This window comes from Podarcis liolepis, assembly GCF_965112155.1.
Source record: "Podarcis liolepis genome assembly, chromosome: 1".
Classification (NCBI taxonomy): Eukaryota; Metazoa; Chordata; class Lepidosauria; order Squamata; family Lacertidae; genus Podarcis; species Podarcis liolepis.
The window spans coordinates 98499487-98512963 of NC_139554.1; the positions used below are offsets into that span (position 1 = coordinate 98499487).

The 13477-nt window shown below is 39.9% G+C and overlaps 1 protein-coding gene across 3 annotated transcripts in view; it reads right to left on the minus strand.

Moving 5' to 3' along the window:
- LRP1B (LDL receptor related protein 1B) overlaps window positions 1–13477 on the minus strand; it is a 742760-nt gene that overhangs the window by 29157 nt on the left and 700126 nt on the right. For all 3 annotated transcript variants that reach the window (XM_083492761.1, XM_083492762.1, XM_083492763.1), the window contains 6 exons: window positions 11758–11877; window positions 10233–10474; window positions 7695–7918; window positions 5944–6050; window positions 4343–4459; window positions 2777–2950 (listed from right to left, as the gene is read on the minus strand). In XM_083492761.1, coding sequence (XP_083348887.1) covers window positions 2777–2950; window positions 4343–4459; window positions 5944–6050; window positions 7695–7918; window positions 10233–10474; window positions 11758–11877 — 984 coding nt within the window. The remainder of the gene's footprint in view (window positions 1–2776; window positions 2951–4342; window positions 4460–5943; window positions 6051–7694; window positions 7919–10232; window positions 10475–11757; window positions 11878–13477) is intronic.

Sequence of the window (13477 nt, forward strand, 5' to 3'; positions counted from 1 at the left end):
ACAGTCGTCAGCTAATTAAGATTAATGTTCCTTTAAAATCCTGTGATGCAGAAACTCCGATACAGAAAAATGACAGGTTGGAGAATTTTCTACTTAGAAAACAATCCGGTCAAAATAATTTTTAAGTGTATTGATTTCAACAGGAGGCATTAAAGCACATGACCGACAACACAATCATATACCTGTCTCTCCAGATTAAGTTCAATGGGACTTGCTTCTTAGTTGAGATGTTTAAGACTGCATTGTATCTCTCTTAATTATATAACTGGGCAACCATTGCATAAATGAAAACAAAGCTGAGGCCCCTAAACCTTGAGCTGTGGTCACATTTCAGCTGCATGGGCTGTGGTACTGAGGAGCATTAGCTTCGGTATTTTGCTGCATATATTTACTTACTTGTAGCATCATCCTAGACCCTTTCTCCTAATGCTTTAATATCTGTATGTTCCTCCTTTTGTGCACTCATCTCCACAGTTATCATGCGGTAAAGGTAAAGGGTAAAGGGATCCCTGACCATTAGGTCCAGTCATGACTGACTCTGGGGTTGCGGCGCCCATCTCGCTTTATTGGCCGAGGGAGCTGGCGTTTGTCTGTAGACAGCTTCCAGGTCATGTTGCCAGCATGACTAAGCCGCTTCTGGCGAAACAGAGCAGCGCACGGAAACACCGTTTACCTTCCCGCCGGAGTGGTACCTGTTTATCTACTTGCACTTTGACGTGCTTTGGAACTGCTAGGTTGCCAGGAGCAGGGATCGAACAACGGGAGCTCATCCCGTCACGGGGATTCGAACCACCGACCTTCTGATCGGCAAGGCCTAGGCTCTGTGGTTTAACCCACGGCGCCACCCATGTCACAGCGCCACCCGCATCTATCATGCGGTAGGGCTGAGCATAACACATGAGGAATTATAATATTTGATAGAAGGCCATATAAATATCTTAAGCTCTCCAACTGGGTTCTGTGCTTAAAGAAGTAACTGCATCCAGTTTGAGAAGAATAATTTATATTTATTCCACAGTTCAATAGGTGGGCATCAATCACTCTATCTGTTACGTTTCAAGCACTTAGAAATATATTTATAATTAACTAAGAGTATGTTTTAAGACCCTAAATTGTGTATTATCTCTGCTTAATCAAGATCTAAAAGTCCCAGTAGACTTTCAAGAATAAAAAGAACACTAAACCTAAGTGCTTTGGCTAGGTATCAAAATGGGCAATTAGTTTTCCCAACTTAAAATTCTTCTTTCAGTATAACTATTGGGAGTAATCTTCTTCACTTTATAGGATATGCTGTGGTAAAATAAAAAAATGATGTATTCTTATGTCTGAAGTATCTATATAGAATAGATTTTTTAAGTTAACGGTGCTTTGTAAAATGAAAGACTTTTTAATTTAAAAGACAGTTTGTTTTTAAAATATTTCAACAATTTTACTTGGAAAATACAATGCAGTCAGTCCAAAGATAAGTTTATCTTAATTAATTTTTTTACGCACATACCTGGCAACTGAATTATGACTATTTACAAGATAACAAAGCCAATTAATTAGCAACATTAAAAGTGCACACCCAACTCTTTGCTGAATATCAATGCTTGATGGGGAGACCCAAAATCAGACGAACTGCATTGAGGAAAGAAGGCAGTTGGTCTTTTATTGCAAGTGTACTGGTTACCTTTAGTTTTCCCCCCCATGAAATGCTTTCTACCCCAACCCCAACCCCTTTCTCATCAACCATAATACACTTGGCTACCAGTATCAGTTAAATAGCAATCTGCACCACCCAAAGGCAGATCTAGTGCATCCACTTATTCCCAGGATGCCAGAAAATAACTCACTTGAGTACACGTTGCCGGCATGCGTAACACCTATGAAGTTGCGTGTTCAGACCCAGAGATCTCCCTTCTAAATAAAGACACATTTGACTCAAATTTTAGTTTTGGTTTTTGGCAGGCTTTAGGCCACAACTTTATTGATTACAGAAAAGTGAGTGGTTGCATAGGCTCTGGTTCGACTAGCTCCCTACACTCTTGCAGGTAGCGCTGACCCAGAGCTCTAAAATGGGTCAGCCAAGGGTGAACACCTGAGGCAGGTGAAAAGCCTGGGAGCAGACTCTGTTCACTCCCCAGATGCTCCCCTGGACTCAGGCACAGGCACAACCCCGTTTCAGGGGTTGACCAAACCAAGTTGAGTCCCTGGATTCCTTTAATGGAATACCCTTCACATAGGGATGGCAAGACCGTTCTCCCATCCCTATCACCTGAACCAGTGCCTATCCGCAACCTTACAAATTGTGACGATTTGCTGCATGGCAGGTGAAACCCAAATGGCAACAGCCAATCAATCAAGTGGAGAAAATTCCTGCTGTGCCCCTGCGATTGACCTTGCTATGACAGATGACACAAGACGGCATAGCAAGGTCAATCGCAAAAGGCCCTAAAATTAGGGAGAGGTGGGCGGGTGTTCTGACACACGAGCCAAAAGAGGAAGTTCTGGGTCACGTGCATGGGTTTATATAGGTCCCTCAATCCGTTTAGACTGCAACCCCATTGGCCAGATTGAAACCCAGCATCGAGGAACCTACCAACTGGGTGCTGTGGCTATCCAATAGACCCCCCACAACCAAGAGGTCAGTCTCCAGATTTCACCACAACATGTGCCCTCTTTTAGGGAGGACACGATCTATCACGTTTTCATATATATATATATTCCATGTACAATGTCTTAAATTTATAAAGATCTTAAAATATTGTATTGAAAAGTAACAAAATATACTCACAGTATGTTTGTTTATAGCGATGTGAAATCAAGGCACTTTTTGTCTTATCTGTCTCCGTATTTAGATATTCTACAGAGCCGTGACCAAATTTTTGTACTCTAAATGCACCATTTTTAGGTCCTGCTCCATATATATAATTTTCAAAAATATCAATTCTATGGGGATGGAGTAATCCTTGAAGAAGAAGAAATGTGTACATGTCAGTTTAGATGCTATCATCTGGTAACAACATATTGCTGGTTGATATAAGCAGAATTTGGCGTGCCCAAGCAATGAAGGATTTACATGATTTCCCTGCTAGAGATAGTCACCCATCAATCTGCTGCAGGATTCTGGAGGAATGTAGCAGGAGACAAAAACTGATTACAATGGTACCTCTAGTTACAAACTTAATGGAGGTCCATTCTTAACCTGAAACTAGATGTGTGCTTTCGCTAATGGGGCCTCTTGCTGCCGCTGTGCCGCCGGCACACGATTTCCATTCTCATCCTGGGGCAAAGTTCTCAACTCGAGGTAACTCTTCCAGGTTAGCAAAGTTTCTAACCTGAAGCATTTGTAACCCGAGGCGTTTGTAACTCGAGGTACCACTGTATTTGGAGTGCATCACAGCCCTCATCATAGAGTGCTTTCTTTGCCACTGTTAGGTTTGGCACAGATCTGGTGGATGGTTGAGCTTCTGGGAGGACCACTGTCCTTTGGGCAGGGGGACTCAAGAAGTGTAGTATTCAAGCCTAAGGCTGCTAAGGACTTGTAAAGGTAAGTAGTGGGCGTTCTAGGGACTGTTCCTCTGAGATGTCCCCTTCACTCCATTCCTCTTCTTCCAGGTCTGCCAATTAGAATAGGTCTGTGCCAGGAGAAGGCAGGGTGAGTGGGATTTGGGTATTCCCTGCAGCCCTGTCTCTTCAAAGTTAGAATAGATCAGGGAAAGGAGGAGGCCTGGAATCTCTAGCTTAGCCCCTGAGGGGCACCTTAGATCTAAACAGTTTGTACTGAAGGAGTGGGAGAGGAGCCCATCTCTCTTGCAAAGTGACTGCTTTGTTCAGGCAGGAGCAAAAAACTGATTGGGAGCTTCCCACTTTCCCAGGGAGTTTCTTCTTCTCCCTCATGACCAGAGCCATAGCCCAACACTGTTATGCCAGGAGTAGATGTTCAAGTGTTACGTTCTAATAGTTTCAAAGACTCATAGATGTACAAATACCCAAGAATATCCTGTTCATATCACAAGCCCTGCACTACAGAAGAATTTACTTTAGCCTAACTTTGTTTGTCTAAATTATAATTTGAAAACTTGTTTTTCAAGCACAATAACCAAATGCTGCAGACTTATAAAACTAAACATATTTGCATGGTGTAGTTTAAGCAAAGAATCTGGTTTACTGCCTGTAGAATATAAATTACTTTGGGGCAGAATCCACTGGATCCCATTTTGTGCTGCCGTAGATTGCAATAACCGTTTCCAAGACGGTAACTATTTTTAAAAAGATGAAATAAACTTTAAAGCAGTATTTTGATATACGTTGTGATTCAATTTAGGGTCTGTGGCCACTTGATTCAAATTATACATACCTTGCTTACTGGTCACACATATGACCAAATCAGATCCATCGAAAAGGACACTTCCAATTACAGATAATTCAAAATCAGCCCAGAACAAGCGCTGACTGAAGAGATCAACTACAAGACCTGCAAAAAACAAATTATTTTGTCAAAATAATTCTCTTGAAAAATAGTAAGAAAAGAAAAATAGCACATACTCGCTACATAGCAAGAACACAAAGGGCAAACACCATTTTAGAAGTTTGCTTATAAGGCTAGGTTTTTTTATATATATACAGTAAGCATGTGTCAGTAATAGTTAACTAAATTTTACACGGAGTAGAGCTATTGAAATTAATGGAGCTAACTTATCCATGTTCATTAATTTCAGTGGGCTCTCTCTGTGCAAAACTTCACTAAATACTATCCAGTATTTTTACTCTGTGTCAGTCCTCATATCCAGTACTGTGTAACACCATAAAGTGATCCAAAGAAGATCCAAACTACCTTTACTTTTGTATAACTTTTCAGCACCGGCTATGTGCAATTGAACAAAAATTCCTGGAACCAACTTTAGTTAATAAACTAGCTGAATCTTCTTGCATTAGGACCTACTGTCTGTTCATTGGCTTGCTGCACTGCAGAGCTAAGGTCCCTTTGGATACTGCAAACCTCTATATATAATTCACAAAAAAAAAAAAATGATGAGAAGCTACCTCTATTATTAATGTGTGTCTGCTAACATAGTGTTGATCCTATGCACATTTCTTCACAGTTTATAAATATTAGCATTTCTAAGACTGGGGTGGAGAACTTTTGTCCCTCCATATGTTGCTGCACTGCAATTCCCGCAGCCCCTGACCATTGACCAGGCACACTGGGGGTGATGGGGCTGTAGTCAAACAATATCTGGAGGTCCACAGCTTCCAAGAACAATGATGAACTGTGCCTTATCAGCCTGTAGGCAATGGCATTACAGTGAAATCTAATAGGCCATGGTTTAGTAAGGAATGATTAAATGATTACTTTGATGATCTGAGTCATGTTAAGAGCTGCAGATGGTAAAAACATTTGAACCATAAAATGGTTTAATTTCTTGCTGCTGCTGTAACAATTTGACATTTTATAAGAATGAAAGGGTTTTTTATTATTTCTACTGAGGTAATAAGCGTAAATCAAATACTGCAAGTTATATATAGCAACAAAAGATCTTCTTCTGAAAGTACAAAATTGATCTTCCACCTGGAGAAAAAGAGGAAATTGTGAAAGGCGTAATTCTGGATAGGTGAAAGAGATACATATCTGCAGCCTCAGAAAAATGACAGGGGGACAAAAGGAAAGGAATGATGCCATCCGGTGCAGCATACAGTGGTGTGCTGAATGGGACGTAATGCAGAATCAGCACCTTCACCACCTCTGAATGAACTACAGAATGTCTTAATTATTCTTAGCTGAATTAGAATGCATTAAACGTAATTCTAATTCGGGTCAGAATATTTAAAATATATCAACCATTTTTAACTCACGTAGTATGTGTATCCTTGTGACAGATTAAAAAATCATTTAACACATCGAGTCTTTGGAAAAGAATTTACTTAAGAGAGGGTATAATAAATCAATGTTTTCTGTACCTGTTGGTCTTTGCAAATTTTTTTGTACTAATATCCTCCTCAAGGTCCCATCCATTGCTGCTTCTTCTATGTGAGAATGGTCTCCAATTACTGTCCAGTACATCATGCTGGAAAGACCAAATATGAAATCACATTCTACTGACAAGCGTACATAATGCTAAACAGAAGAGGATGCCAAGTGAACTTTGTCACCATCTTCTGTTGGTTTCAACTAAGAATGCAAACATTTTCTTTTGAACATCAACTCCAGTGGATCAGAATAACATCCTATATGCCAAACATTAAATGCAGATGCCCTAGCATTTACCATAATCATGTAAAGGCATCTTGCACCCTGTAAATAGGAGGGCCCAAACCTGTACAAGCAGGCATTCTATGGCAGCAGTAAAGAGTACAGAGAGTGATTTGGCACAGCACTGTGCAAAGTATATATCATATTGGCACAAATACATGATATCTTGGGACACGGGTGGCACTGTGGGTAAAACCTCAGCACCTAGGACTTGCCGATCGTATGGTCGGCGGTTCGAATCCCCACGGCAGGGTGAGCTCCCGTCGTTCGGTCCCAGCTCCTGCCCACCTAGCAGTTCGAAAGCACCCCTAAGTGCAAGTATATAAATAGGGACCACTTTATAGCAGGAAGGTAAACGGCGTTTCCGTGTGCTGCTCTGGTGCTGGCTCGCCAGAGCAGCTTCATCACGCTGGCCACGTGACCCGGAAGTGTCTCCGGACAGCGCTGGCCCCCGGCCTCTTAAGCGAGATGGGCGTGCAACCCCAGAGTCGGTCACGACTGGCCCGTACGGGCAGGGGTACCTTTGCCTTTACCTTACATGATATCTAGAGACCCATTGGATGTTGTTTGACAGTGAGTAGCTTTGATCATTCATGGTGATGTCTCTGCCACCATATTACGACACTACCTGGCAATGACACAAGTGATCCTTACCCTGCAATTGCCAGTCAGTGGTGACCTCTTAATAGATTGTGTGTTCCCTTGTTCACTACTGTGTTTCCTCCTGAGCTGCCATCATTTAAAGGTTTTTTGGCTAAGGTCATCAATTTGTTGTTGAGGCATGCTTTGTTTTTCCAGGTACATTCCAGTTTGGTTGAATTAATCACATTCTCTGCTAGTCTAACTTTGAGGGGTGGGGTTCTGTTAAATAAATGTGCATGATTCCTGTGTGCATATTCTCTTCTTGCCTCTGGCCAGGATCCAAAGATCCATCCTACAAGTTCCATATTTTCAACTGGGGCTTTGGATTGCTGTTTATTAAACAGCACTACCCAGTATGGTACAGGGAGTCTGCTGTTCAACAACAACAACAAAAACCCTGTAAAATAATTCTACTAAACCTTTGAGCTAGTCTGAAGTACGTAAGTTCTCTGGAGCCACACTTCTGTCACTAGAATTGTGTCTGTTTCTAAAAGTGAGGTCTTTCAAAAAACTTTTTAAAACTTCATTTAAAGATTGAGTAGGACCTATGTGACTCAGGTGAACCACTTAACATATTATTCACATAGGCTGTTGTGTACAGGATATGTCTTAGCATTGGCTGAATATGTAGCTTAGAATGTGGAGGAAATATGTGTAACAATTATTTTCCTCATTCTGAACAAAAGTCATCCAAGACACAGAAACCACACTGAATGATCTAGTAAGATAAATTTCATAAAGCCAACGATAACATGTACAAAGTTAGGTTTTAAACTCATAGAACAAAAATAGATCAAAGGTCTTCTTAACAACCTACCCTTTGGGAGGGTTTACTGCAATTGCATATGGTTCTCCTGCCATATTTGTAAGGAGCCTTGTGCAGTTCGGTCCATTTATCTGTCCTACATTGATGGAATATCTTAAACTTGTCCAGTGAGTTGTATAATAGCTGAACCAGTGCATTCTAGAATGATCAGTCCAGTAAATATTTCCAGCTATCCAGTCAACAGCAATATCTCTAGGCCTTTTGAATTCAGGACACTAGGAAAAAACACATCAGATTTTAAATTTAAAATGGCATACATTTCTCATATTTTAAAACTAACATTTTAATACTGAGTTCAAATGAACGTTTGAAATAAAAAATTGAAAAGGCGTTAATTTCAATAGCCTGCAATATCATACAATTAAACATGGAAAGATCAGTATCAACAAAGATCTTCTGTGGTTTAACATCAGCAGTCACCAAAGCTTCTCCACTTCTTCTTTTTTTGCAAGTTCCATATGACTACAATAAATTGCTGTAGGGAAAATATGAATAATAGGTAGGAGGGTTGCCAGATGGTTGCTTTGTGATATGTCACAATCGGCAAGCTTTCCATCGCACAGCACAACAGGTAGCTATTTAGGCACCTGTGCTTTGTCGTGTCTGGAAAACATTCATTATGGATTTTGCTAATAACTGTAAATGAATAATTGGCAGCTACTGAGGTACTATGCAGCAGCAATGAAGCAGTCGGGAGGTGGAACCCAACTGACAATGAAAGCAGGGCAGACAACAAGTAGCCCAAAAGTGGGATGATGGAGGAAAAGTCTAGCGAAATCTTCAGGTGATGAAAGAGCAAATGGGGTACAGCAGCTCTGTATGCAAAAGCATAGAAGAGTAGGTAGCAGTCCCAGGAAGATCATGTTTGCTCAGCTCACTAAGTTTAGACACTACCAGACAAGCAGTTCAGGAGCCCAGTTTTTCATTGTAGGGAGCATAATTGGTAAAGAATATTCCTTGAAATTGCAGATCGTTCTATTTCAAGCCTGCACATTTTGTGGTCCAGCAAATGGTTTTTAGCCTACTGGTGTTATATTTTGATCTGTCAATTTTCTTTTTGCAATTCAGCCAAGTAGAAAAAATGGATATTTTATTTATCAAGCTCCTGATGGTTGTATAAAGCACAGGGTAGACGTGCTTTATCTGATGATCAGACCCCGAACTAAGTATTCTTGTTTATAGCCCTGACACTTCCCCTAGAATGTTTCCCTCTCAATTTTTCAGGTATACCACTGCTAGTGAGCGTATTATATTGTTTCAAAAATGAACAAAAAACAAACAAAAAACCAACCAGAATAATATCTTTGCATTCAAAGTGATATATTGTACGCAGAAAACATTTAAAGAAATTCTTTTCATAAACTAAAAGGTCAGTTCAATCTCCAGGTGATATGATAAGGGCTGCATGGGGAAATATATGCATGTGTGTGTGTGTACACACACCCAGACCCAGACACCCACCATTAATCCTTGAAAAATGAGAAACCTACCCTCCCTATTTAAATTGAGTATTAAAGAAAAACTCACAATATCATCATAACAGTGTTGCTTTGAGATCATCACATGGGCAATGACTTTATCTAAAGAATTTGGCTTCTTCGGTATTCCAAACTTCTGCATTAGACAATCTGATAGTAACAAAGACCTAATGGTATTATTGTTTGAGGCAACAGTTTCCAAAATACACGGACCAAAACTGACTTTGAATTTAGGGGTCTAGTCATAAAAAATGCAAATTGGATAACAATTTCCAAACATATTTGAACACTCTTCAATAGCAACAAGTCATTGTTAAATAACTACAAATAAATATAAAAAATAGGCCTGGATCCTCTTAACTCCATGCCTTGCCACCTTGATGACCTCAATGTGCTTTTCTCCAACCACCAATGCACTGTGCTTTTTCTCTATACTGCTAACCCCGCCGTCCCCTGCTGCTTCTTTGCTCTGATTTACCCAGTATCTATGCTGCTTTGCAACACAGAAGCAGGTCATTGAGCTTTTGTTTTGGTTGCATGTAACATTTAGTTATTTTTTAAAAAATTCTCATAGATTCCCCTGAAGTCTTAAGCTGAATGACTGAAGTCTGTCAGCTGAAATAACCTGTGGGAGATATTGTGATTGACAACATGCTTTATTTATGTTTGAAGTTTTATTAGTATCTTTATTTGAATTATTTATATGCCACCCTGGGAAGGCAGCACAACTGAAAAGGCGCTTTCTATGGTCACAACCCACCTAACTTCAAAACGTAGAGGGATTCAGTGGAGGATCTGTGAAGATGATCATAACATTCAGCTGGTTCATGTCAGAGGAGGCAGTCCTTTATGTTCAGAATGAAAAACAAACCCCAGCAGGAGCCCCCTTCGTATTATTACTAACCTAGGCTAATTTGAATAGTAGGTAATCAATCTTGATTAATGGGGACTTTTTATCTTTCAAAATTACCACATGTAGTATACAAAAACCAAGGGGGAAAATCCAGTTCCAAATTAAAAATGAGCAAAAATATATGCTTAGTTTACTTACTATCACACCATTACTGCTTTGTCTCCTTTCTCCCTCATGGATCTTTGTATAGAAAATGCCTCCTGGATTAAACTGAGTACTCCAAATTATAATTTCCCCTTGATAATATAGATCCATTCCAGTTATTCTTGAATTATGTTCAATGTGTGCAATCTGTTGATGAACATCACTGTAGTTGAATGGATATACAAAACCCAGGATATCAGTGTCATTAGCAATGTAGAGAACTTGATCTTCAGAGCCTGGAGATTATTGTAATGAAATACAAAAATAAAGTAAATTTCAACTACTAAGAAGTAATGTGCTTCATGTATGTTAAATTTTCATATTTATTTGGATACTCCTGTTGCCATCCACACCCCACTTAGCTTTGGATACTTTTAAACCCCACTGAAGTCAATGGGGCAGTTTCAAAATAATTCCAGAGGTAAGTGTAGTGTGGAATGAAACCCTATAAACATATGGCCTTCCTACAAATAAAATATAATCTAATTTTAGCAACAAGTGTCTCATATGTAGGTATATTGAGTAACCTCCCCAGGATTATTGTTATGTGGGACTTCAACATTCAAGCCAAAACTGCCTTATCACAGCTGGCTAAGAATTTCATGACCACTGTGACAACCATGGGTCTTTCCCAGTACATTACTAGCCCTACATACAAAACAAGTGTTTGTCTTAGAGGAAAGTATATTCATACTCTTTTCATGGTCAGACCATTTTCAGGTGATTTTTGTCTTACTGTGGCTACTTCTCTCTGTGGAGGTATTAGGCACATTATGATGGCCCACTTCCAGAGTTTTGTGGAAGCTGATCAGTTCTTAAATGATCTTGGAGAGTTCTCAGTTAATACGACTGGTGCTCATGTGGAAGCCTGAGTCTCAGTATAGAATGGTGAGACAGAGAAGGTGCTGTCCTTGCTGTATCAATGACTTTTGAGGCTATCAACCACAGTGTACTTCTGAGGTGGAAGTTTATCTCTTCTTAAACTGCATATTATGTGACTTGGCATTCTGCACTTCAGTAGCAACAGTTCGAGGCATTTCAATCTGGAATATGATACTGAGAAAAAGCTGTTTCCATAAATGCCTCTCTTTTCAAGCGTAAGAGATGCAAGCACAAAGCTGTAATTATCTCTTCACTTAGGGTGTTATTCTTTTCGGCGCGTATCAGAGATATAAATAGCAACACATGAAAGCAATGCACTTGGACTGCAGAATAGGATGTACACCTCGCACAAGCCAGTCATTCAGTATGGAGCCAGGTTTTAAGCAACTTGAGATATGAAGAACTGGGAGGGCTTGGTAAGGATATTGGAGGTTGCAGAGACTTCCCATTGACTAGACTGTCCTGATGCACTGTTTCCATATGCATATGCATGGGGGGGAGTGGGGGGTAGGGATGGGGAGAAGAGAAGGAATTCTCTGTTGAGTTGTACAGGGATTCATTTGCTCATGAGCACTGTGGACTTTTGTGGGAAAGGATCATGTCCAATATGTCAACTAGTATATTCAAATTGTTTTACCTTTTGCAATGCAGCTGCTGTTTCTTTCCTTATAATTTTTTTCACAAGTACATTTGTATGATCCTTTCACATTGATACAAAGTTGGGAGCAGATGCCAAATATTGCACATTCATTGATATCTAGAAAAGAAAAACCTTTATCATTTCTTTTTCAATTCATTGTAGAAAGTCACGACAGATAACCATAAAATTGGAACTCAGATTTTTAAAAGCCCAAAGCAATTCAACTCTTAAAAAAAGAAAAGAAAATAGCTATTAGCTCAGTCTAAAGGTTTAACCTTAGACTCCTAGACTAAGCAAAAGATGCTCAGATTTGAGTTCTGGCATATTATTCTAGCTATTGAAAAGAATTTTAGGCAGTCAAGATGGGCAGTTGGCAACTTGTAGGCAGTCCCTTCAGGACACCAAGTGTGAAACTGTTCAAAACCCATCCAAAGAATCTGTTAAAACTGAGTCTTCTATAGTTCAAAGTGTATAAATCAGCAATTCCAAGCTTAAATACATATGCATGGTTATATCTCAGAAGAAAAACAACCAGCAGTTTTGTCATGGATTTTGCACAGAATGGCTTGATCTTTAAGTGAAGGCTGCTTAAATTCTAGTGGCCATTCTCTATTCAGGCTGTTGGATGGCATGTTGTAAATGCAGCAACAATGGAAAAGAAAGGTTTCTTTGGTACAACAGTCTATGCTGCCAGTAGACAGCTCTCCTATAGGTAATTAACTGCCTTGAGTTTAGCTAATTTCACTAGCTCTTCTAGATCAGATATCCTGTGAACACAGTCTGCAGCTATATTTTGTATTTTCATAAAACATACAAATCCGAAAACATACTGGATTTTACAGCTTGGGGAGAAAAATCCATTGCCATCAAAGAACTGTCTGCCTTATGTAAAATGGTTCAATGACAAAAGTAACAAAATGCTAGACAACAGAGATAAATTGGGGAAGAAAGTTGGGCTGTAACTGAGTAAGAGCAACTTTGAAAGATGCCTTTCTCTCTAGCTTTCTTTTGCTTGGTCTCTGTTTTATTTCTGTTGCCTTCCATTGGGACTTTTATTCATTTGTTTATTTAATTTATTTATCTATTGCAACATTCTTTTATCCTACCTTTAAAACTAGAGCAAAACCCCTTCATCTGTTTGCTGCCTGATCTGCACCCTTACATCATGCTTTAGTCTCATAATGAATGGAGTTCCTTTTTATTTACTTTGGACTGTCCCTCCTTCCCCCACGTTGAATTACGATGACCCAAATAAAATGCCAGACTTAGGTGTTCTCCTTAACTGCTTTTATTCGTAAACCTATAGTTCCAGAGTTTATAAGCTTGGAAAAAATAAATTGCTTTCCTTGATGAGAAGAGTGTTGGTTGAGGTATGCCAATAAATGTGAGATATAAATGCTATGAGGCTGCTGTCACAAAGGCATCCTGTGGGAAATGTGACACAAGGAAGGATACGATAGTCCCCTGTGCAGTTGGGGAGTTACCCTCCTACGTGAAAGCCAGCCCCAATCTACCTCTCTCATTCACTTTTCTGATGGTACCTCACTTGCCCACACACCAGATCAGTTAAGGAGCACGAGACATACTAACGCTGGTAGTCTCATAGAGACTGGTAAGGTAGAGGTAAAGGGACCCCTGACCATTAGGTCCAGTCGTGGCTGACTCGGGTTGTGATGCTCATCTCACTTTACTGGCCGAGGGAGCCGACATTTGTCTG